Source organism: Eulemur rufifrons, chromosome 14 (genome assembly GCF_041146395.1).
Source record: "Eulemur rufifrons isolate Redbay chromosome 14, OSU_ERuf_1, whole genome shotgun sequence".
In the NCBI taxonomy this organism is placed as follows: Eukaryota; Metazoa; Chordata; class Mammalia; order Primates; family Lemuridae; genus Eulemur; species Eulemur rufifrons.
In genome coordinates, this window is record NC_090996.1 from 23,594,962 (window position 1) to 23,621,177 (window position 26,216).

Genomic DNA, 26,216 nt, shown 5'->3' on the forward strand with positions numbered 1-26,216 from the left:
TGTTGGAGTTCCTGGATCCAGCTGTACCTGAAGCCAGAAACTACCCCTGGACTTTTCAGTGTAAGCCAATAAATAGCCCCTTTTCCAAGGCTAGTTAGGTTTTCTATCACTTATTTTAGCTAATACACTCAGGCCCCCAGTCTCCTTGGTAGCACTGGGATCATAGAACTGAACAGGTCTCTCGGATTGACATTTTGTTTTCTGACACATTAGATCTTTCAATGAGTTGCAGCTAAGACATGTTGGGTTGGGAGCCCATTGCTAAGACAGTGAATGTCTCTGTTCTGATCTCCTAGGTCTTCAGCTCTCAGAAGGCAACCCATTTCCTAGTTCCTCAGCTGCTGAACATCACGGACAGCCTAGAGGGCTGCATGGTTTGAGCAAACTGCTAATGGCATGATGTTCTGGCTCAACCAACCACTGCCAAGCAGCACAGGGGCCTCCTGCTCCTTCAAGTCATTCTCTCCAGTCTAGACCTTTATACGGGGCTCCAAAGGGTCAGTCTGGACCTTTCTACTGGGCTCCCAAAGATCTCTCTGCCTTTGGTGTGGAGCAAAGGACCAAGGCAGCCACAACCACCCAAGAACACCTCACAGGAGCTGTAGCCATCATCCAGGTGGGAGAGGACTGCAGCTAGGATAAAGGTTTTTAACAGGGAAGTCAGAGAAACAGACATCCTGGGGAGGGATTTAGGAAGCTGAACAGTAGAACTTGGTGACTAGACGTGGGCATATGGGAAAAGACTCTCAGATTTCCAGCTTGGGCACATGATGGTGCCATTTCCTGAGACAGAAACCCAGCAGGGGAGGGACAAGAAACACATTTCCTAGATCTAAGATGAATGTGACTGGGACTTACCAAATGTATCAAGTATGTCGGTGATAAGGACAAATTTGCTTGGGTAGAACTGAATGACGCTGGTGTCTGAAAGAAGCTTTGAACACTAGAAAAAGAGAAAAGAAAAGAAAACTCACTCCAGTGTATCTGACTTGGTTAGGACACTCCAGCCCTGGAAAATTAATGATTTCTATACACGAGTTAAGGAACTTAACGTATGCCAGGCCCTGTCCTTGGCGCTGGGGGTATGATGATAGAGCAACAAACGGAGCCACAGAGCCTCTTAAGGAAAGACACTGTCACCTTGCTCCAGGAAAGCCACAGGATGAAATCTTATCCAGAAGGACCCTGCTTATATGCTGAACAGGAGCAGCACTTCAAGTCACTGAGAGACATGAGCGACACCTCTCATGTCACAGGCCTCTCAGGTGACCCCATCTTTGTTCCAACTTCTTTCCAGCCTGACTCCTTCTGGTTTACTTCAGGGTGGTCTGGATTCTTAAATGTACTTTTCGACAAAATGATCCCACAAGGAAATCCCCAAGGCTTCGTAAACTCACATCGATTATTTATACTCGCTCCTGAATTTTCCTCAAAAAGGGAAAATGATGAGCTTCAAGGCGTACGTGTTTCCCTGGAACCACAATCCTTGACACTGAGCACATTTCAGCTTTGCAGCGAATTGCTCAGGCCCCACATTCTCACCAGTGCCCCAGGGCCGCTGACATGTTCAGAACTCTTAAGGGAAGACTGTGGCCACACAATGCGGCCCCACCAGCCTGGAGTAAGTCATCTTTTACACAGAAACAAAAAACCTATTTCTACTTTGAAGAACTAAATTTAATGCCCTGGAGTCTCTACAAATTCGAAAGTCAGCATAAGGAATTAAATAACTTTGCTATATTTTATCATTCCAATGGTTGACCCTCAGATAGAAAAATGTCATTTAAAAATAAAATTTTCAGACATTTATAAAGGGCCCTTTCATATGCATTTCCAATAGCGGGGAGACTGGTTAGGACGTTTACCACCTCTAGAGATAGGCTGGATAGGCTGACACGTGTTTTCAGTTTGGCGTTGTGTTATCCAATATCTAAATTGTTAGAGTCACCCAGTTCCTCCTTAGCATTACAAGCCTAAAAGTAAACAATGTGTCCGATTTGAGAAACATCCTCTTACAGCCCAGATGTTATGTGAGGGGGTGGGGAAAGTAAGCTGTTAAAACAATGGTGCTGACACCAAACGTGGCATTTGGATGTATGCGGAATTCCATTTCCCTACGCCTTGCTTTGTGAGAGCTCCAACTTAAACAACTGCCCCATGAGACTTCAGGGCTGGGGACAAAAAAAAAAAAAAAAAAAAAACTAACAACTCCGAATCCTACAGACTGTTTACAATACACAGCTCTCGGTTCCTAGGGATACGATAGCTCCCGAGTTCCTACCCACGACCTTGCTTACAGACCTCTCAGAGATGAGTTACTGCCCACTGGTGAGGTGACCGAGAATTTAAACAGAAGATTGCAAATTAAACACAGCTGGGGCTTCCCGAACATCTGTGCACTGATTTCCTCCCAAGTTGGTTTCATAGAACATATTTTATAAAGGTAACAGGAACCAGAGGTTTTTTTTTAATCCAAAGTTAAAGCCATAATTATCTTATAAATTGAAGTTATGCTTTAAATCACTATTTTGAAGATGCCAGTTTTTAAAGCTTTGGTGGCATTTCTTAAATTTGTCTAGTAAGAATTAGGTACCTGGGGTGTGTGTTAAAAATACAAATTCCACACTCCACATCAAACTTACTGGTCAAAATCTCCAGTTGAATTAAAAAAAACATTAGCTGGGGCGGGGTGGTGCACGCCTGTAGTCCCAGCTACTCGGGAGGCTGGGGTGGGAGGATCGTTTCAGCCCAGGAGTTCGAGGGTGCAGTGAGCTGTGATCGCACCACTGCACTCCAGCCTGGGCCTAGAGTGAGAACCAGACTGTCTCTGAAAAAAACAAAAAAAATCTCCAGCCAAGCTGCCAGGAATTGGTATTTAACACGGGCTCCAGGAAACAAGCTTGCAAACACTGGGTTTGTGCTACGCATAATCTGCAGTATACTCCAAATGTGATATAAGCATTTTACAAACCAACTGCTCTCGACTTTGGAATAATCTGGGAACTTTAAAAAAAAAAAAAAAAAAAAAAAGATGCCTGGGTCTCCCCAAAACTCTGATTAAACTGGTGTAAGGTGCAACTTGGACACTGGGAATTTTTTTTTAATTTTTTAATATTATGGGCACACAATAGTTGTGTATCTTTATAGGGTACATGTGATGTTTTGATAGAGGCAAACAATGTGAATTAATCAAAACAGGGTACTTGGTGTATCCATGTCTCAGGCATTTAACATTTCTTTGTGCTGGGAACATTCCAATTCCACTGTTTTAGTTATTTTAAAAGACAATGGGATTTTTTAAAGCTTCCAACTGATTCTAACGTGCAGCCAAGGTTGAGAGTCATTGTTATAATGTTTACCAAACAACGGACTGATAAATTACTCTGCCTGAAATAGCTGCTATCAAACTTACTAACACTGTTGGATAAATCCTGAAAGGGTGCTTTCCTTTTGTTTCCAATTAGTAATTTTCTAGAAGGACATTAGCAGTTTTTAAAATCAACATTAAAAAAAATATTTAAATAACCAGAGCAAATGGATAACTTAAAAGATGACCTGTGGCCGAGGGTGAAGGAAGGAAGGAAGGAAGGAGGAAGGAGACCATTATCACCCAGAATATATTTTTAAAACCCTAAAACTCAGTGAGAAAAATATAAATAACATAATGGAAAAATGAGCAAAACAAATCAGCAAAAGGCATTTTACAGAAAAAGAAACCCCAGTGACCTATAAACAAGTGACAAGATGCATAATTTATTAGAAATCAGGGAACTGCAAATTAAAGCCACAGTAAGATATGACTGTATTACCTCCTAGATTAGAAAAATCAAAATAGAAAGTATGCTCATACCTAACAGTGGTAGCATGTTGAAGAGCACAGACTCTCACGTGCCCACTGCTAGTATGAGCGTATGTTGGCACAGTGCTACGGAAAACAACTTAGCATTATCTGCAAAGCACTATCTGCACGGAGCCTATGACCAAGCAATGCCACTCTTGAGGTATGTGCTTTTTTTTTTTTTTTTTTTTTTTTTTTGTTGAGACAGAGTCTCACTTTGTTGCCCAGGCTAGAGTGAGTGCCGTGGCGTCAGCTTAGCTCACAGCAACCTCAGACTCCTCGGCTTAAGCGATCCTACTGCCTCAGCCTCCCAAGTAGCTGGGACTACAGGCATGCGCCACTATGCCCGGCTAATTTTTTTTATATAGATTTTTAGTTGTCCATATAATGTCTTTCTATTTTTTAGTAGAGACGGGGTCTCGCTCAGGCTGGTCTCGAACTCCTGACCTTGAGCGATCCACCCGCCTCGGCCTCCCAGAGTGCTAGGATTACAGGCGTGAGCCACCGCGCCCGGCCGAGGTATGTGCTTTTATCTGGAGAAATGCTTTCCATGGGCACCAGCAGACAGGCCCAAGAGTACGCACAGCATCATCGTTCATAATAAAGAAAAAAGAAAAGAACCAGATGCCCATCAACAGATGGCATAATTTACGCATCAGAAGACTATTTTATACTCAATGCAATCGCTATCAAAATTCACAGAAGGTTTTGTTTTGTTTTGTTTTTGGTACAACTTGAAAAGCTGATCCTGAAATTCATACAGAAATGCAAAGGACCCGGAATAGCCAAACAATTTTTAATAAGAACAAAGTTAAAAGACTCACACTACTCAGTTGCAAAACTTACTACAATGCTGTAAAAATCGAGACGGTGTGGAACTCGCCTAAGGATTGACTTATACATCAATGGACTAACACCGAGAGTCCAGAAATAAGCTCTTACATTTACGGTCAACTGATTTTTGACAAAAGTGCCAACATAATTTAACGAAGAAAAAGATAGTCTTTTCAACACAACGCTGCTCGGACAACTGCATATCCACATGTAAAAAAGATAAACTTAGACCCTTAACTCATACACAAAAATTAATTCAAAGTGGACCATAGAACTAAATGTAAGCGCTAAAACAATAAAACTTCTAGAAGAAAACAGGAGAAAATCTTCATGAGCTTGGGTTAGGCAAAGAGTTCTTAGATACAACTCCAAAAGCACAAGCTAAAATGAGAAAACTGATAAATGAGATCTAGCTAAAATTTAAAACTTCTACACTTCAAAGGACACCGTTTACAAAAATGAAAAGACAAGCCACAGACTAGGAGATCATACACTTAATAAGAATTACTATCAAGTCTATCTAAGAGGTTGGGCACAATGGCTCATGCCTGTAATCTCAGCATTTTGGGAGGCCAAGGTGGGAAGATCACTGAGGCCAGGAGTTTGAGACCAGCCTAAGCAATGTAGCGAGACTCCGGCTCTACAAAAAGAAAGAAAAAAAAAAAAAAATCAGGCCGGGCGCAGTGGCTCATGCCTGTAATCCTAGCACTCTGGGAGGCCGAGGCGGGTGGATCGCTCAAGGTCAGGAGTTCGAGACCAGCCTGAGCGAGACCCCGTCTCTACTAAAAAATAGAAAGACATTATATGGACAACTAAAAATATATATAGAAAAAATTAGCCGGGAATGGTGGCGCATGCCTGTAGTCCCAGCTACTTGGGAGGCTGAGGCAGGAGGATCGCTTAAACCCAGGAGTTTGAGGTTGCTGTGAGCTAGGCTGACGCCATGGCACTCTAGCCCAGGCAACACAGTGAGACTCTGTCTCAAAAAAAAAAAAATAATAATAATGTAGGCAAAGAGTTACACACAGTGCATATGTACATGATGGAATATCACTCAGCCATAAAAATAAATGAAATCCTGTCTTTCGCAGCAATATGATGAGCCTGGAGGACATCGTGGTAAGTGAATTAAGTCAGGCACAGAAAGATAAATATCACGTGTTCTCACTCATATGTGGGGAGCTAAAAAAAAAGTTGAGCTGACAGAAGTAGAGAGTATAATAGTGGTTACTAGAGGCTGTGAAGGGGAGGGGAAGACAGGGAGAAGTTGTTTAGCCAGTACAAAATCACAGCTAGACAGAAGGAGTAAGTTCTAGTGGTGTATAGCACTGTGGGGTGACTGTAGCTAACAATAATTTATTGCGTATTTTCAAATAGCAGGATTTTGAATGTTCCCAACACAAACAATAAATGCTTGAGGTGATGGATATGCCAGCTAGCCTGATTTGATCATTATACATCGTATACATGAACTGAAATATCACTCCGTGCTCCATAAACACGTGGAATTATTACTCATCAATTTATTTAGTAAAAAACACACCATGCTAAGTGAAAGAAGCCAAATGAAAAGATTACAGACTGAATGATCCCACATATATAAAACGTCCAGGAAAGGCAGATTTACAGAGTCAGAAAGCAGACCAGTGGTTTTCTGGGGCTGGGTGGGGCAGCCAGGGTTTGAGTGCAAACAGGCTCGAGAGAATTTTGAGGACGTATGAAAATGTTCTAAAATTGGATTGTGTGATAGTTGCACAACGCTAGCAATTTACTAAAAATTACTGGATTATACTTACAAGGGGCGGACTTTATGATATGTGAAATACACATCAGTAAAGCAGCCACCACCATCTCCCACCAAAAAAAAAAAATTTACTGCAGAGCAAGTAAGGTGAACTGTGCTCATTTCTCCAAACTCTGTGCTTTGACTATGTTTTCTGGATAAAGAAAGCAGTCTTTAACATATTGCAGAATTGTTACTATTAACCAGATGTGGGGTTAATTAAACACTCTTGTGATTATTTTGTTTGGGAAGATAAGAATCAAATCTCCTCCAGATGTAAGACGCTTAGAAGTCCCAGTTCTATATACTGCAATAATCTATGGACAAAAGCTGCCAATGAAAATATTTTCAAGAAGCCCTTGTTAGTTCAGATAGTTTCTCACTTGAGCCACTCAGCAAGCAGCCCTCATCATGTGCTTCCAGGATGTTTGGACCATTCTTCAAGAGTATTTATTTTGTAAACAGAAGTGACTGAAGAGAGATGGGCTTGGGTTTGCCTCTTAACATCCAACACACACACAAAAAATCACCCCTGCCATATAAGAAGTCATCTCAAAAGACTTCAAATGTCCAGTGTAAAGACTCCTGGACTCTCCTGTCTCTCAAAAGACAGGTGAGAAAACAAATGTCACATTATCATGACATTGAATGAGAATGGGATCCATCCTTTTAAACTAAAATGCCTGTTCAGAGATCCTTTAATTCTGCTCTGAAAATGATAATGCATGAATTATTCCCTTTATAGTATACTTCTGAGCCTGTTTTGCCAAGATAGGAAGATCCTGAGGGCCAAGGAACAGAATAAGCTGTTTTCTGTACAGGACTTGCTCTTGCGATCAAAGAGTTGTCACTGGATCAACAAATTCATCAACAAAGAAGATTTAATGAATGTACCTCTCCTAACACTGTAAACTTCTTTTCCTTGTCACATAATTATGCAGAATATGTCTTAAAAATACATTTATCATCTCAACACAGTATTCCTGCCTCCCCTCCCCCAAAATGCATTTATCAGGGACATGCACCATTAATCCCGAAACCAAGCCAATCTGGTCAAGGAAACCCAACAAACACTTAATCTTTAGTGTATACAAATCATAAATGTGTCAAGGGCTGTACCATAGCCAATGTACTACACAACTCAGGGGGTATGATTAATTCCGCAATCTAGAGTGAAGAGTGCTTCCTGGAATTATGCAGTGCACAACCTGTGCACCTGTATATGGTGGTCCTGAGATTAGCTATCTCATAAAAACAGAGATTCATAATTACGGCATTTTTCAGAGGAAGTATGTGAAAATGAAAGAGATGAAAGAAAAAATGACAGTAAGACCCTGAAGGTAGGCTTCTGAAAACCCTAATTATTCATAGAGGACTTTTACATAGGAAGTTCTGGGACAAAAACCAAAAAGATCACTAGACCTGACCTGGATGACTATTTTTAGAGCTTTCACTTTCTGGTCCGAGGCCCAAGCATCCTTCAGCGACTGGTTGAGCTCCTCTATGCGGTTCACGTAATCCTGCTGAGTCAAATTCAACAGCTCCTTCTGGGAGCCCTGTGGGAAGAGGGTATGAAGTGAATGGATAGTAGGAAAACCACTGTTCCACCACCACCCCCATGAAGAATACTGGGTATTAGCTGAGATTTAGTCTCCAGGTTTTCCTCACATCCCCACCAGGTTCTCAGAGGTTTCCGACAAAGGTGGGCAGAGTGCAGTGGTTGAGAGACTGGCTTCGGAGGCGAGTCAGACCTAAGCCACCTCCCGGCTCAGCCACTTCCTAGCTATTCGAGTCTCGGTTTGCTGCTTTCTTTCTTTCTCGCAAGAACACGACTTACCTCATTCAACCAACTGTTATTAGGCCTACTGTGTGCCAGGCATGGTCCTAGATGCTTGAGATGCAAAGACATTTTTGCTCAAGATTCCCAAGCAAAGACATTACAGTTGACCCTTGAATGACACAGGTTCCAACTGTGTGGGTCCACTTAGACGCAGATTTTCTCCTGCCTCTGCCACCTCTGAGACAGCAAGACCAACCCCTCCACTCCCTCCTCTTCCTCAGCCTCCTCAACGTGAAGACGATGAGGATGAGGATCGCTATGATGATCCGCTTCCACTTAATCAACAGTAAATATATTTTCCCTTCCTTATGGTATTCTTAATAACATCTTCTTTTCTCTAGCTTACTTTAAGAACACAGTATATTATACATAACATACAAAATATGTGTTAATCGACTGTTTATGTTATCAGTAAGGCAGGCTATTAGTAGTTATGTTTTTGGGAGACAAATGTTATACCTGAATTTTTGACTATGCCAGGGGCTGACACCCTTAACCCCTACATTGTTCAAGGGTCATGTATATTTCTGCACTGATGGAGCTTAAGGTACCAAGGACGAGATGGACATTAACACAAACCGAGATAAACACTTTGAGGAAACACAATTCTATGAGGCCGCATATCATAGCTCTTCGAATCTGAGGTGCCCATTGAAAAAAGCAAAACTGTTTCACGCACGACTAAGGAAGTTAAATACTCGGATCATGGATGGACATGCACCAATGGAGGGACACATTCCAATTTCAGAGATATTCACATGTGAAGGAAAATGTCCGTATTATTAATAGACTGGAAGAAATACGGTAACAAAGATATGGACTGTAGACTCGGAGAGGGCGGAGCCAGGAATGGCTTCCTGGAGGAAGCGATGCTCCAGACAAACTCTCAGTGGAACACAGGTGTTAACTAGCATAAGGGGTGGCAACCAAACCAGGGAGAGGATGTGAGACAGAGAAAAGACCACAGCAAAACCCCGTGTCAGATGAGAGCAAGATTATCACATGGATGAAATGACAACTGTCCCCGGCACACAATACATGCCCCATAACCCTCTGCTATTGTTAAGAGGCTGCTCACACAGCTCACAGCAGGGAGGGTCACACTCACACATGATGAGACCGGGGACCAAAACGTTTTTATATGCACATTTCCTGGAATTCAAAGTGAAGAACTCTTAATAAAGGAATAAAAGCAGGCTGGGCACGATGGCTCACGCATGTAATCCCAGCACTTTGGGAGGTGGAGGAGGGAGGATCACTTGAGCCCAGGAGTTAGAGGCTGCAGTGAGCTGTGATTAAGCCACTGCACTCCAGCCTGGGCAACAGAGCAAGACCCTGTCTCAGAAAAAAAAAAAAAAAAAAAAGGAAAAGAAAGAAAGAAAAGTAGAAGTTTCAGGTAATTTAGGTTGATCCCAACTGGTCACGTAAACTGTGAGTTAGAGACTTTTCTGCCCCTCTGCAGTAGGAGGAACCATGTGACTAGTTTGGGCAAATGGGCAAACTAGTGAGCAGAGTAGCACATGTCCCTTCTGGGTGAAGGCAGTGAAAAATTATCCTCTCTTCAGCCCTTGCTGTGACAACCTTGGAAACCAAACATTGAGATGGCAGCACTGTGAGATGGTGCTGTGTCTGTCACCTGCACTGGATGTGTAACATGAGCAAGAAATAAACCTTTGTTATATTAAATCACAGAGATTGGGGGGTTTGTTTGTTAGTACAGCATACCCTAGCCTTACCCTTACTAATGTATGTTAGCCTGGGAACCAGGGCACAGCCAGCTGCTGCTGCAAGCAGGGAGAAGCAAGGAAACCACTCTGCAGGAAAAAAATGCAGCACTAGAGAACGAACTGGCAACAAGCAGCTACACAGAACCAAGAGAGACACAGAGAGGACATATGTTTCTAGGAGGCCTTCAGTTCCTGGTTCCAGGCCACTGTGCCCTAGGGCCCAGGGTAGTGCACCTGTCTCCTTCCAACATAGCTCCCATTTTCAACTTAAGCCAGCTCCAGTAACTTTCAGATACAGACTAACGAGCTTTGATTAAAGCCCTAGCAATTTCCTTACTACCAGCCAAGCTGGCTGATAATATGCAGACTGAGGTTCTCACGCACTCTCATTCAAGATCTGTCATTTCTGAGTTGGAAAATAGAAATTGGACTATTGGACACTGCTGAGCACACAATAGCTCTGACCTCAGAGCTGGGAAGACCTTGCACCAGGGGGCCAGGGCAGGACAGGGTAACAGCGACAGCCATGATATGGCCCTTTGTGGTTTCCAGAGCACATTCATTCAATCTGCACAAGTATTCTTTACCCCCGTTTTATAGATGGAGAAACAGATACAGGAAATGTGAATGCCCATGGCTACTCTGTGAATGAGCAGTCTGTGACTTCTAGACTGAGGACAATGATGGTCGCACCACGTCATTCTAAGCACTTCATATGCAGGAACTCATTTCATCCCTGTAACAACCCTATGGGTAGGTACTATTTATCAACCTCACTGTACAGATAAGTAAACTGAAGCACAGAGCAGTTAAAAACCTTGTCTAAAATCACAGAATTATACAATGGCAGAGCTGGGATTCAAACCCAGGCAGTCTGGCCCCATAGTTTACCTGTTACCTGCCATGCCATGCTGCCTCTCGAAATGACATTGCAGAAGACACAAACTAACCTGTCTCCAGGGGCCAGGCTAACATTGTTTATAAGTGAATGAGGACAGGGAGGCCTGTAGTAACCTGGGCAATGCATGCTCTCATCAAATGCAAGAATGTAAGCCCACGGCTATTACGTGGAATTTTTTAAGAGAAGCCAGAAACCCACATTTGTCTGTTAAATTACTGATATTTAAGAGTTGGCAAATGATTCACATTATCTCAAAGTACATGCAGGCCAATTAAAAGATTCCTGTGGACCATAACCAGCCAGCAGAGAGGCCATGTGTAGCCTCTGTTGCAAAGTAAGATCTTTATATAATACAAGTAAGGCTGATTCCCAGGGAGGTGACTCCATTTGGTTTTCATCGTTAGACACTGTCCCCAGACGACCCAGCTTTGCTCAGGCATCGCACAAGAAAAGAAGCCTTCAGAAAAGCAGCTCAGCCAACTGCACAGCTGGCATCCTTCCCTGGATGGAGTCACTGCCTCGGGAGGACTGAGCACGATGTGCTGCTCAAGAATTAATCAACGAGCAGCCACCAGGATTGATCTCACTTGGCAGAAGGCAGGAAAAGCACCCCCACTCCCCGCGCTCCACAAATGACTTGCGCTCACCTCCTCAAAGTCATCCAGCTCCTCCAGTCGGGTCCGAACCTTCTCTGACATTGCGGATGTGGCAGTCCCGGCTTTGCCTACACAAAATGGATTTATGTTACACAGGTGGCTTTTCCAGTACCTCTGATGGAAGGCATCCCTCACTCTACACTTCAAGAACAAAGACGCCAGGGAACGATTTCATTACAGAAAACTGAGATTTTTTGAAAGCAACTTCCTCATGTAACCAAAGTTCCATCAGAAACATTTTCCACTTAGAAGCTGCCTTTGGGAGCACAGTGCGCCAGCCTCAAAAAGGTTAACTGCTACATTCAAGATTCACAAACTTTGCTCTGTGCCTTTGTTTATTGTTAAAGAAAAGCCCTCCAGATACGGATGCCAAAAATCCATCATTCAATTGTTTTGCAAGAACAAAAGGCCCTCTCAGGCTCATACTCACAGTGCAGAATTGTTGTGCCCCTATGCTAACACAACAACCATCTCACTGTCTGCCCCGAGGTGGACACACCAGGGCTTCAAAGCCCCCTCTCCAGCAAACAGGACTAGCTGTGCCTCCTTCCAGCACCTGTCGGCACACATCTCACCATCAGCAGGGACCGGTGGAGAGGGATGAAGGCAAGGACTCCAGGCTGCGGGCCGGACACAGGGGAAGGCGATCCAGCCAGCCAGCTCCTGCCCTCTATGGCCACCTATCTCAGAATCCTTTCCCCACGTTAAGGGGGCTTCTACTCTAGTTCTGAGGTCACATGGCTCACGTCATCCCCTTACTCCTTCCTACCAAAGCCACTCGTAGGAACTGAAGTTTATTCTTCGTTGGCACAGATTTCTCAGCTCTGGTGCTGACTCACATTTACGTCTGTGGTCAACTGACAGCACGGTGCAATTATTTAATTACTAGCAACTACTCCAGTGATGACGTCTCCAAATAATTTGTCTTTTTTACATTGCTCCTCATTGTTTCCTTCATTTTGAAATATACATATGGAAAATATGTACATGACATTTACCCATGCTGTTGTATATAGCGGTAGCTCACTCATTTTCATTGCTGTTTGGTGTCTTCCATTTTGTGAACATACCACAACTTATTTCTTCATGCGACTGTTGATGGAAGTTTGGGCCGTTTCCCATTTGGGGCTATTACAAACAATGCAGCTACGATCACATCTGTGCAAGCCTCCGGGTTCATGCATGCATGAGCTTCTGCAGGGCAGTGCTTCTCGGTCTTTTACAGGAATCACTTAAGGATGTTTTCAAATGCATATTCTTATTCAGTACGTCTGGGGGCAGCGCTGTATTTCTCATGAGCTCCCAGTAAGTCAACGCTGCCACACTTTAAGAAGCATGGATCCAGGGAAAGGTTGGAAAACTCTTTCCTATAAAGGGCCTCATATAAATATTCTAGGTTTTGTGAATCATGAAGTCTCTCTGTTGCAACTGCTCAACTCTACCGTTGCAGCACAAAAGCAGGCAGAGATAACATGTAAATAAATTGTTCCAATAAAACTTTATTTACAAAAGTAGGCAGTGGACCAGACTTGGCCTATATAGGATGGAGTTTACCAACCCCTGATCAAGGGTATACCCTAGCAGTGGAACTGCTGGATCAAAGGGTTGACCCATTGTCTTAATGCCTTTGAGTTGCTATAACAAGATACCATAAACAAGGTGGCTTATAAGCAACAGAAATTTATTTCTCACAGTTCTGGAGGCTAAAAAGTCTAAGGATCAAGATGCCAGCAGATTTAGTGTCTGGTGAGGGCCTGCTTTCTCGTTCATAAATGGTGTCTTCTTGCTGTGTCCTCACATGGCAGAAGGGGTGAGGGAGATCCCTCGGGCCTCTTTCATGAAGGCACTAATCCCACTCATGAGGGCACCACCCTCATGACCTCATCACCCCCCAAAACAGCCCATCTCCTACTACCATCACCTTGGGGGTTAAGATTTCAGCGTATGAATTTTGGAGAGACACAAACATTCAGACCATAGCACCCATCTTCAAACTTAATAAATAAAGCAAAATGTTCTACAAAGTGGTTTTGCCATTTTATGTTTCCACCAGCAGTGTATGAAAGTTCGTATTCTTCTACATTCTCACCACCACTTGGTGCTATGGTTTGGACATGGCTGGTTTGCCCCCACCAGTCTCATGTTGAAATTTGATCCCCAGTGTTGGAGGTAGAGCGGGGTGGGAGGTGTGGGAGTCGTGGGGGTGGATCCGTCATAAATGGCTTGGTGTCTTTCTCACAGTAATGGGTGAGTTCTCATTCTTATTTCCCACGAGAACTGGTTGATGAAACAGCCTGGCACCTTCCCCCCCCTCTCTCCTACTTCCTCTCTCACCGTGTGATCTCTGCACATGCCAGCCCCCATTTGCTTTCCATCATGAGTGGAAACAGCCTGGGGCCCTCCCCAGAAGACTCTGGCGCCATGCTTCTGGTACAGGCTGCAGAACCATGAGCCAAAGAAACCTCTTTTCAATATAACTTACCCAGCCTCAGGTATTCCTCTACAGCAACACTAAACGGACTAAGACACATGGTGTCATCCATCTGTTTGATCTTTCCAAACTGGTGGGTATGTGATGGTACGATTTACTTTTTACGGTCTGGGGTCAAAGTTATGCCCACAGCAGAGCTTTTCCCACTCCCTGATTTCTAATAACATGCTGCCTCAACCCGCAGAGCACAGAGGAGAACTGCACCTACCACATCTGTGATCTGCACGTAAACCGTGGCTGTGCTCATGTATGTGCTCATCTGCACTCCAGCAGCATATGATCTGGTAGTCACTCCAGAATCACTGGGAGCTTCAAAAAAGGAATTCCAAGGCTCTACGTTGCAAGATTAATTTACCAAGTCGGGGCCAGTGGTCTGTATTTATATCAAAGTTCCCCAGGTAATTCTGCTGCACAGCAGTCTGAGACTCCCTGGCCCAGAGCTTCTGACTGTGTGTCTTGGCAGGGGAAACTGACTGCCCTTGCTAGCATTTCTTATTTCACAAGGGACAAAGACTTAAGGCGAAAGAAGCGTCTTTGAAGCAGTTTCCCAGCTGATAGAGGAGGCACTAAGATGGGAGACTATTCCTCCATAACTCTAAAACCGTAAGCTTATGTTTTACTCCTAGTAACTTCTTTAGTCTTTTTTTATTCACGCTCTATGTATTACGTGTATACATAATCTAAGAAATAACAGTGTCAACTGAACTAAACATCAGGATTGCGTAATACAAACTTTTTTTCCCTTCATAAAATTATAGTAAAGGTAATGGCAGAATTTTCCCACCAAAACAATAACAAAAAACTCATCTTACCTTTTTCAGCTCCCATAAACAGATTCTGCAGAGACATAAAAATTATTAATACTTTTAATATCTAACGCAATATAGCCATCATTTTCCAAAAAGCCATTTATTTATCTAAATGACAGACAGAAATATATATTCAAGGAAGGAAAATATGGGTCATTAACCACCACTGGAGATTCAAATATCTATTCAATTCAGGGTTTTCTCATGGTGAGCCAACAAATACCAAAATTTTTGATATGCAGTAGAGTCATAGAATAGAACCATTTTAACCTTTTCTGAATCAGGGTTTTTTACCCTCTACATGACTGCAATTTGGGGCCAGATAATTCTCTTTTGTGGGGGACGATTCTGTGTACTATAGGCTGTTTAGCAGCATCTCCGGCCTCCACCCCCTAGCACCAGTAGCACCCCCAGAGTTGAGATGATCAAAATGGCTCCAGATGTTGCCAGATGACCCCGGGGCGGACAAAATTCCTCCTGGTTGAGAATCATTGCTCCAAGTTAACGTTATACATTAAGAATAAGAAAAATTTAAATAGTCCAGCAATTCAGCGCAACAAGTATATGCCCTGGGACAAAGAGGGTGCAGAAAGGCATCGCAGCTGAGCCTGCCCAGTTGCTGGCCCAGTTGACCCCTCCCTCCCTAGTCACAGCCTGATTTACAGAAGTGCACACTGCCGCATGTCTCCGCTGCCCGTCCATCTATGTACGGCCCATGACTACCTTCAAGACAAACGTAACTGAAGCTGTTGAGGGGGACTCCAGGAAGTTGTCTTAAATGGGAGGGGTACAGCTGTCTTTCCCTTTCTTGCTTCTGTCTACCAACCTGGACATGAGGCAACACTAAACACAGCAGAGAAGCAAGACAGAAAGAGCTGGAACCCTGATGACCTTGGAGCTGCCATACCAGCCCTGGATTCTCCACCTCTAGACTTCTTTCCAGCATAAGGAGAGATACACAGCACTCTTGTGTAGCCTTGTCGGGGGCTTCGGTTATAGGCAACGGACCCTAATCCTAACCAACACCAGCATCAACCTGCTTTCCCCTGCTTGGTCTCATCTCTCCCGAGCCTTTCCTTCTGTGAGCAACTTGCCAAGTGGAGGATAAGCCCTGTGTTTCCTACATATCTCCAGGCACAAGCCAACCACTTCACCTAGTAGACACCCAAAGAAACAGTGAACTTCTAGCTCTAGGAGAAAACCCAGCTATGTGGCACTCACCAAGCCAACACTGTCCTTCCCCAGGGTGGTACTCTCCTTCCTTCACAACTCAAACCTCCCCCAAAGACTCTGTTATTCCAGTTCTTCCTCTGAACTGCCCCACATCCCTGATTCTGCACACATTTTTTTTTTTTTTTGAGAAACCAATCGGCATATTCTTCTCCCAACTAACACTGACATAACTTAGTGAAACTTACAGAGCCCAGGAGTTGGGGCAATACAACAAAAAGAAGTGACTGCTAACTCTGAAGCAGATCCTGCGAGAAAGCCTATTAGTACTCACGATGGACAGCTTTTCTGTAGTAGTGTACCGGGCAAGGATTTCTCCCCGTTTGTTGGCCCAAGGCTCAAAATCTGATCCTACGATGGAGTTCTCATCTTTATCACGTTTCTTCCTGGAGCTGTCCTAAGGAAAAGCAAGACAATCTCTTCAGCGGCAGTATCATTTTAATCTTCAGAAAAATATATATAAAATCGCTGGACATGCTGGTTCATGCCTGTAATCCCAGCACTTTGAGAGGTCAAGGCAGGACAATTGCTTAAGGCCAGGAGTTTGAGACCAGTCTAGGCAACATAGTCAAACCCTGTCTCTACAAAAATTTTAAAAACTAGCTGGGTGTGGTGGTGTGTGCCTGTGGTCTCAGCTACTTGGGAGGCTAAGGTAAGAGGACTGTTTGAGCACAGGAATTTGGGGCTGCAGTGAGCTATGATCACACCCCTGCACTCCAGCCTGGCCAACAGAGCAAGACCCTGTCTCTATTAAAAAAAAAAAAAAAAAAAGGAAAGAAAAACAATAAAGTTAAAATAAAGAGTAAATTTTAAAATGCTTTAAAAAAAAAAAAAAAGAAAGAAAGAAAGAAAAGGAAAGAAAAAGACTTCCGGATCTACACCAGCCTCTCACTGGCCACGTCCTCCCGTGGACGTCAGGGATGATTTCAGCTGCTGTAATCAGAATGCACCCGTGTGCATCGCTTGTGCAACTTAAAAAGGGGAAGAAAACCACCCATCTCTGTACCCACAGAACCAGCCCCGCAGCTGCGGCCGGGGCGTGTTACCATGGCAGCTGCCAAGGCTGCAGGGTCGGCGGAGGCTGCAAACATGGAGAGGGGGTCAGTGCCATCGAGGACGCTGCTCAGTGGGTCCACCATGGAGTTGGAGGAGGAGGAGGACGTGGAAGAAGTGCTTCCTTTCCGGCTCACTTTCTTTGTCTTTGATTCTGTGACCTGTGGGGGAAAATTTCTGGAGGTAAAATACAGGTCTCCCATGACTTTCCTGGTGAAACACTCAAATAGGTTCTTTCCTCTCATTCTAGTAGCTGAATGGAAGGTTCACTTGCAGCACAGACTCATCAATCTGCAGGGGATGCTTATTTTTTGTGATAAATTGACACGACTCAGAAGCACAGCAATGAAGGAAGAGAAGGCAGGAAGTTGGGGTTAGAAAGTATTAAAAAATTAACTGGGAGGCCGTTATTTGACAGAGATGGCCCCAGCACCTTGGGTTTCCATATAACAAACCAAAATCTAATTCAATGTAAACAGTACAACAAACCCTAAGCTTGACAAATTGCAAGTCTCCAACTAACCTCTAACTAGAGACTACCAATCAGAAAGCACCAACTAACCTCAAAGTAGGGAATCTCTACTTTAACCGACCAAATATTTTGTCTTGCTCCCAAGAGCGCCTTACAAAAGTTAAAAGTTTTCTCCTTGCACCCCCTCATGCGAGCCCTGAACTCCGTGAAGTCTGAAGCTGCACGATTCATCAATTGATGAAGGCTCAAATAAACTCATTAAAATTTTAATGTGCCTAAGTTGATCTTTTAACAGAAGAAAGAGACAGGGCCATTACAACTTAGAAGGCGATTATAACATAAGAAATGCTTATTTGCTCTCTGTCCCTGTTTCCTGATACTCCTAACTCCTAAACTCCTTGGAGTTCCCTGGATGACAGGAACATCTTCTACTCTAATGAGGTGACTCCTGGTGGGCTCCTGATCACCAGAAAGACCAAGCCATGATTAGAAGCCTATGCAATGAAATCTCAATAAAAATTTTGAACACCAAGGCCCAGTAGAGTTTTTGGTTGGTAACCACATTAATGTGGCAGAAGGGTCACGTGCCTCATTCTGAAAGCTCTGTGTTTCCTCCCCAACCTCGCCCCATGTGTCTCTTCATTTAGCTGGTCTTGAGTTGTATCGTTCAGAATAAAGTTATAAGTATGACTCTTTTCTGAGTTCTGTGAGTCATTCTACTCATTATCAAACCTGATGGGGGGTGTGGGAAACCCCTGGATTTGCTGCCAGTTGGATGGAAGTGCAGGTAGCCTGGGGACCCCCAAATTTGCATCTGGCATCTACCGTGAGGGCAGACTTATTGAGGACCTTGCCTTCAAACCTGTGGAGTCTGACGCTAACTCCGGGCGACTGGCGTCCGAGTTGAGTTGACTGGTGGGCATTTGTTTTCGTCTGCCTGGCACCCATTCCTCCATCTCCTAAGCTCAACGTTCCAAATTTTCTTCAAGAAAACATCTCTTCCCCAATGCTCAGTTCCCACAGCCCTGGTGGGGTGGACCCTGCTCCCAGCGTGGGCGTTAGATCTGATCCAATTAATCCACAGATTCTATACCCTTGGTCACCAAGTTAGTTCAGAGGAGAACAAACAAAACTGGATCAACGAAAACTGCTCTAGAAAAAAAAGCTCCCTGCTGTTGGTGTTGCTAAGCCAGCAGGACAAGCTGGGAGCTGTGGCAGCTATTCTGTGACCACGTAGGGAATGAGTTCCTGAGGATGGAAGCAACTCGCTGGTGGGGTCAGCCACTGCCACATGAGAGCCAGGGGACTCGAGGAGTCCTGGGAGGCTGAATCTCAGTCTTGGGAGCTTCTGCTTTATGTAACCGTCTCCATGCAGCCTCAGCTCCCCCATGCTCACAATCACGTCTCTCCCCACTATGATAATCACAGAGTATCCATTACTTGCTAATGAAACAGTGCTAACCCAGCAGAGAGGGACCATCCAAGTCTCTTCCCTGCTTTTGTTTTATTTTTTAAATAAACTCACAGATACACTAAAGATGCTATTCAAGACAGTGCCCTCCACTGGTAATTAGAGTGATTCTTAATATTCCAAACAGGAAAATTAAGAAGACATATTTTGTTGGTACATCCACATCAGGAACAAGGTCATCCCATTCCCATGACGACCTCACTAATATAAGAAAGTGGGGAGTAAAAATGTGGTGGGCAGGGCCAACACTGCAAAAGAAGAGACAGCAAACACCCGGGTTGATTCAAATAAGCAAAAGCAGCTACCACTGGCAAAAGACCCAGGAATACTGTCCGTCATCTCATGGGATAAGACTGTCATCTAGAAAGACCCCGACAAAACTTACGGTTATGGGTTTCAGAGGGTGATAGTCCCCAAACTCCAAGGGCACAGCCTCCAGGCGGCATGATGCAAATTCGGCTTTGTAGTTCCTGTTCCTGGAATGCCTGGTGAACAGTAAAACACAGAAGCCAATTCATTGATGGGGGGGACTTAAAACACTGAAAACCTTTACTAAGACTTCATCAATGATAGGGTAGCTTAGAGCAGAACACATTGCTACCAAGATCAACAAGAAACGTTAAATTTAAATTTTTTTTTTTTTTTTTTTTTTAATCTGGACTCACAAGGCCAGACACCAGAACCAAGGGAAACTCGCTAAGGTGAATCCAACACTCCTCACCTAGTTTTCCCTCTCAGGGCATCTGCTGATTCTTGGCATGGGACAAGAGGGTGGCTATTAGGGGACAGAGCAGCCAGAAGACCTTTCTCTGGTCTTGCCAATTAAGAATTTGCCAATTCAGCTGCACAGGGCAAAAGAAAGAAGCCAAGCAGAAAGGAGGTGACAAGCAAACAGCGCTAGTTTTCTAGTGTGGCAGTCAATGTGTTCAGAAATTAGAAGAGCAGTTTAAATCTAAGAAAGCACACAAAAGGAAATAAAGAACAGAAAATGATGAAATAAAAAACAAATGTAAAAGAGCCTATCAACAAAGCCAAAAGTTGTTTCATTAACAATGAAAATCGTCCGGGTACAGTGGCTCACACCTGTAGTCCCAGCTACACAGGAGGCTCACCTGAGCCCAGGAGCTTCATGCTGCAGTGAGCTACGATCACGCTACGACACTCCAGCCTGGGTGACAGAGGGAGACTCTGCCTCTAAATAAATAAATAAATGATTGTAAAAAAAGAAATAAGACACATGGTTTTAGGTTCTGTGAGCTGATTACTTTCATAAAAATCGTGATGGCCTATTACACACAACCAGTGGCACATTACCCTTAGTCCCTCGGGGCAGGGACTGCTTCTGGAAATAAATCTTTAAAAAAAAACAACAACAACAACAAAAAAAAAAAAAAAGGAAAGAAAACACCTTCCCTTTTTGAAAGCTCATGGCAAACCAGTGTATTTTAATTTTTTTTTTTTTTTTTTGAGACAGGATCTCAATCTGTATCCCGGCTGGCATGCAGTGGTGTCATCATAGCTCACTGCAACCTCAAAGTCCTGGGCTCAAGCAATCCTCCTGCCCCAGCCTCCCAAGCAGCTCGGTAGCTAATTTTTCTATTTTTTTTGAAGAGACAGGGTCTTGCTAGTCTCAAACTCCTGGCCTCAAGCAATCCTCCACCCTCGGTCTCCCAAAGTGCTAGGATTACAGACATGACCCAGCACACCCGGCCTATATTTTGATTTTTCTATCATTTCCATTATTTCCTCAAATTTGCTCTCTGATCCTTAGCATTTAATGCGGTTTGAGATGTTAAAACATTCTTCAATCTCCTAGGTCTTTGGTAATGATAACAGCGACCTCTAGTGGGCATTTTCTCAAAGAGCCTTCTTTGTCTTTTTCCTGCTAACATAGCTGATTATAGCTGGTAAAAGTCCCCCATAATCCCAACCTTCAGCAACGCAAAGGGTTTGTCTGATTAATAGGCAGTTGCCACAGAAAAAAAGGCCACCATTTCACACCTCTGCTGGGTTATGCCCTTCACTATGCAGTGTGGTCCACAGATCACTAGCAATGGTTATCACCTGGGAGAGTTGAGCCCTTCACTATGCAGTGTGGTCCACAGATCACTAGCAATGGTATCACCTGGGAGGTTTGAAATAACCCAGACCTACAGAATCAGAATCTGTAGCATTTTACCAAAAACCCCAGGTGGTTTATATGCACATTTTTAGAGGTTGATAACTCCCTATTTTAAATTATTTACCTCTGATAATAATGGATACATAGAAATTCCATTATGATTTACCAAATTAATCTCCTTATACTCGAAACACCCTAATCCACTAAATGCTTTTTGCCAGCTAGTTTACTCAAGTATTTTTTTAGTTATTAATCACATACTCTGACCACATAACTTTTTCTTCCACAATCACTATATTACCCCTGCCGTTCAAAAAACTCATTTAAAATGATGTAGAAATTCTGACTCTAAAAGGTGGTATTTCCAACTGTGCTTCACAGGATTAAACAGGGACCGTGATCCAAGGTATACAGATGACATCTCATATCATAGGCCAGGCCAAAATAGATCAGGGATAACAAAAAGTATGAGTAAAAAGAGGCATTTTGGGGGAGACCCCTGACAACACAGTGGGATTTGGAGAGCCCTGCAAGCCAGAAACCTCAGCCCGGGAGCTAGACTTGAGGTGCAGCTGATAATAATGATCACAATCACAGCCTCTGGGCTCCAAACCTCAGCTCTCCTTGTAGGCTGTATGTGATTTTAAGTAAACTGCTTAGTCTCTCTGCCTCCATTTCCCCACCTGAATAAGGTTGTTATAAGGATTAAGTGAGATGTACGTTAAGCACTTAGCACAGCGGTAGCTGATACAAAATAAGGGCTTGATAAATGTACTATAAATTTAATGACAGAAACACATTTCTCCTCTGTTATCTTTCTCAATTTCCTCATTGATTCATAAATATTATTTAGCACCTACCACCATGTTCTAGGCTCTGGGGATACAATGATGGACAACACTCAGTCCCTTTAACTTTCAAGGAGCAAGAAGTCTAAACGGAATGATGAACATGCACTACCCACACAGAGAAACGTTTAGAACACAGCCAGCTTAGGAACTATAGAGACGCTAGACACTAAATGGGTTATGGTGCCTCTCTCTCTAATTTAAAGTGAAAATACCAAAGGTAAAAATGTACTTGGATGCGGAGATTAAGATAGCATCTTGGCCGGGCGTGGTAGCTCACGCCTGTAATCCTAGCACTCTGGGAGGCCGAGGCAGGTGGATTGTTTGAGCTCAGGAGTTCGAGACCAGCCTGAGCAAGAACGAGACCCCCGTCTCTACTAAAAATAGAAAGAAATGATTAGGCCAACTAAAAATATATAGAAAAAAATTAACCAGGCATGGTGGCGCATGCCTGTAGTCCCAGCTACTTGGGAGGCTGAGGCAGGAGGATCGCTTGAGCCCAGGAGTTTGAGATTGCTATGAGCTAGGGTGACGCCATGGCACTCTAGCCTGGGCAACAGAGTGAGACTCTGTCTCAAAAAAAAAAAAAAAAAAAAAAAAAAAAAGATAGCATCTTCCTGGATTTTCTAATTACAAATTCCAGATAAATTCATTGAAACCAGGTATGTCCCATGTTTTTGGTGCTTCAGCCTTAGTGACCCCCAAAAGGTGCTTAGCCTTTGGTTCAAGCCAGCATGAGTAGGTCCAAGAAAACTCAGGACATGTTAGTGCACAGAGGCATCCAGTGCTGATTCAGTGTGTCAAGGAAGTGGTCTCCTGAGTGTCAGCCAAGGGAAGGGAATAAGGTGAAGACAACTGTTTACCAAGCATAAAATCAGAAGGTTGCACCTGATTATTTCTAAGTTGGGCTGTACTTTCATATGCTCACTCACTCTTCAATGTAAGCTACTTCACATCATTTGAAGAGAAAGATCAGAAAATTATCTTGCTTTCTGAGATGCAAGAGAGATCCCTCATCCCCAAATAATCCCACTATCACCATGCAACTTGCGACAGTTCTCACCAGCACACATATCACTCCGAGCTACTCCAGCCACAAGAGCCCTACACGCCTGCCAACCTTGGCATATGCCAATCCTTCCTGTATGGTGAACTCCTATTCATCCTGCAAGACCCAATTTAAGTCTCTTACTCTCTGAAGCCTTCCCCTAACCCCAGGTGGAGTTGATCACTCCCTTCTCTGTGCTTCACCCAAATACCTTCTTTGGGCGTCCGTCTACCCTATGTGTCTACTCCATTATACTGTCAGCTCCTTGAGGCCAAGGAATATGTCTGAAGGCTCTGCACAGATAGAATGAATGGCAGCCATTTCACAGATAAGAAAAGCCAGTTTTCTCTAGGTAAACTCAGTAGCTCCGTAAACAGACCAACGAACAGCCAGGTCCCCCGAGTCGTGCAGACTAGAACTGAGTCCACCGTTCTGCTCATCCAGCGCCCCCAGAACCCGCGTCTACTTCCCCTGGGAAAGCCGAAGCCTGGAAACCTGAGTTTTCTTTAGAGAACGAATGGAGAGAGGGCCGTGGAAGGCGCGGAGAGGCAGTAGACGGAGAGAGAACCAAGAACCCCCCGGTCCGGCTTCAGGTTGCTCCTCTGGACCGCGGTCACGGCCGCGGATTCTGTAGTCAGGACAACTAGGGGGTAGGGTAGGAGGCCACACACCCAACAAAAGAGAGCAACTCACACTCGCAGAGACAGAGAGACACAGAGAGACCCAGAGACAACTAGGGGCAGCCCACCCGCCGCTGCTTCCTTACCAGGGAAAGACGGCCATCTTCCCAGTCACCTGACCGCTTGTTCTAGGGCCGCCAGCCCTGCTTCTCTTATCCAGACCCCGCCCTGGCCGCCCTGAGTGTGAAAGGCGGGCACGGCTTCCCAGAGCCCAGGCGACGTCTTCCGCCGGCGCCATGATTGTGAGGGGCAGCCGTGGGCCCCAGGCGGCGAGCCGCAGAGCTGCCACGCGCCATGATTGTGAGGGGCAGCTGACTCCTCTGCAGAGCCACCGGCGCCCTGATGGCGAGGGGCAGGATCGTGCGATTGCATTCCTAGCACACCTGCGTCCGTAGGGGCGGAGAAGAATCCAGACTCTGGCGGAGCGGAGACGCAAACCGCAGCTGGGGTAGGAAGAGGATGTCTGGCTTTCGGCGAAGGCAGGATTTTGCCACTAATTCGCTGTTTCTCATGGATAAGCCACGCCCCCTCTCTAGGCGCCCCCCCCCCCCCCCCCCCCGCTTTTCCTTGTGTACTTCGTGGGAGTTAGGAACTTCAGTATCCCCCTGCCACGACTAACAACCTGGGTGCCTAAGGGCTGCCCTAGATCCCAACATGATTAATAGGAATTAAACCAAACGCGGAAATTGGGGTTAGCATTTCTCCCACTTGGCAAAGCCGTACCTTTGTATTGGCAACAAAAAAGAACCTCAACTCTGTAAAATAGTTTTATTCTGAATCAAATGTGTGCAACCATGAAGATGACCAGGAAAACCATGTCCAAGAAGCCGTGAGCACGTGGTCTGGCTGTGGTTGGGTTACAGTTTGGTTTTATACATTTCAGGAAGACAGGAATATACACATAAAGTCATAAATCAATACCTGGAAGGGTACATTGACCCAGTCTGAAAAGGCAGAACATCTTGAAGCTGGGAATTATAGGTTATAGATGGGTTTAAAGATTGATTTCTAATTGGTTAAAGAAATGCTTTGTCTAAAGGCTTGGAATGTTGTAAGTTAAGGACTTCTGTTGATCAGAGACAAACACCACCACATGTACCCATACTCAAGTGGCCTGTTAAGTAAATTGATGAACCTGCAGATGTGATTTAAGCTGTGTATTACATAGCCTTAAGTTTGTTAAATGAGTTACAAAGATATTTCCAAGAAGGGAAGGGTGTAAAGGCCCACTTGAAAACTTACACTTGCTCACTAGGTGACCGATGTCCCCTTAACCTCTTTCTGTAATTGGAAAGATATACTCTGCAGAGATAAAACAAAACAAATAACTTGTAACAAATTGTTTAAACTTTCCAGCTGCCAGTTGTAAAATTTGTTGTGCCTGCTTAACACCTGAAAGAATGCTCCTTAATTGGTGCTGTTTCTCTAAACGTGCTGGATTAAAGATTGTAACCGAAACGGGGGTCTGAGGCTGGTCTCAGACCCCACAGCTGTGGAGAAGATGATATAATGTTGTTGCTACCACTGTGCCTAAAGTCACGTAGCTCTAACTTAGGTAGAATAAACCCTTCCTGTTTTTTCGGCTCAGGGCCATTCCTCTGTACCTGTACCCTGACAGGGCAGGGGGTGGTCGATGGCCGGCTAATAAAGACTCATAACTTGGCTCATTTCGGTCTCTAGGTGGTCATTTCTCGCACTCCATACTGTAACAAAGGGGGCATGAGGAAGCATGTCTGACCGCCCTTCTCATGGGCAACAACTCAGCTTTAGGGTATTTCTGGGGTCCTTCTGGCGAAGAGGGGTTCTGTTGAGTCAGCTGGTTGGGGGGGCGTAAGAGTTTTAGTTCACACTATGAAGGTGGATATACATTTCGATCGCAGAACTTACAAGCGCTAGTGCTGTCTCTGATTTTGTATAAAGTGGATGAAACAGGATATTTTCAAAACAGCTATTTACTAAAATGCTTACTGTGTCACATACTGTGTTGAGCACTTTACATGCACCCTTCATTTTTTCCTCACTACAAACCTCTGAAATAAATATCATTATCTATTTTTAATTCCAAACCAAACAGTAATGCAGGACACTCTTGGTTAATCACAAGGCAGCATCTGATCCTCACTTTTTTCCCTTTTATTTTCAACTATTTTGTTTTGTTTTCTTTTTAGTGATAGAAAGAGGTCAGGGAACCACTCTCAAGAGTTCCTCTGGAAAAGGCAATAGAATATACTCTCAACTCTATAGTTTTGCACACTGAGTCCTAGTTTCTTCATCTGTGAAATTAGGCTAACGCTGACTTTAAGGTGAAGGGAGATGATTATAAAATGCTTGGCACGTGGTCAGCACTCAGCAGAAGCTGTGCTTTGAGGCAGGCAAAAGAATCATTGTACCTCTGTGACCTTTGTGTTTTCAG

At 44.2% G+C, this 26,216-nt stretch overlaps 1 protein-coding gene across 4 annotated transcripts in view; it reads right to left on the reverse strand.

The window, feature by feature from the left end:
- Positions 1–23,933, reverse strand: part of VPS35L (VPS35 endosomal protein sorting factor like) — a 101,228-nt gene extending 77,295 nt beyond the window's left edge. For all 4 annotated transcript variants that reach the window (XM_069486875.1, XM_069486873.1, XM_069486874.1 and 1 more), the window contains exons 1-8: positions 23,890–23,933; positions 19,491–19,590; positions 17,156–17,323; positions 16,384–16,506; positions 14,883–14,907; positions 11,571–11,647; positions 7,883–8,011; positions 859–943 (exon numbers count right to left, since the gene is read on the reverse strand). In XM_069486875.1, the coding sequence (XP_069342976.1) occupies positions 859–943; positions 7,883–8,011; positions 11,571–11,647; positions 14,883–14,907; positions 16,384–16,506; positions 17,156–17,323; positions 19,491–19,590; positions 23,890–23,906 (724 nt within the window). In that variant the 5' untranslated portion in view covers positions 23,907–23,933. The remainder of the gene's footprint in view (positions 1–858; positions 944–7,882; positions 8,012–11,570; positions 11,648–14,882; positions 14,908–16,383; positions 16,507–17,155; positions 17,324–19,490; positions 19,591–23,889) is intronic.
- Positions 23,934–26,216: the final 2,283 nt, after the last annotated feature.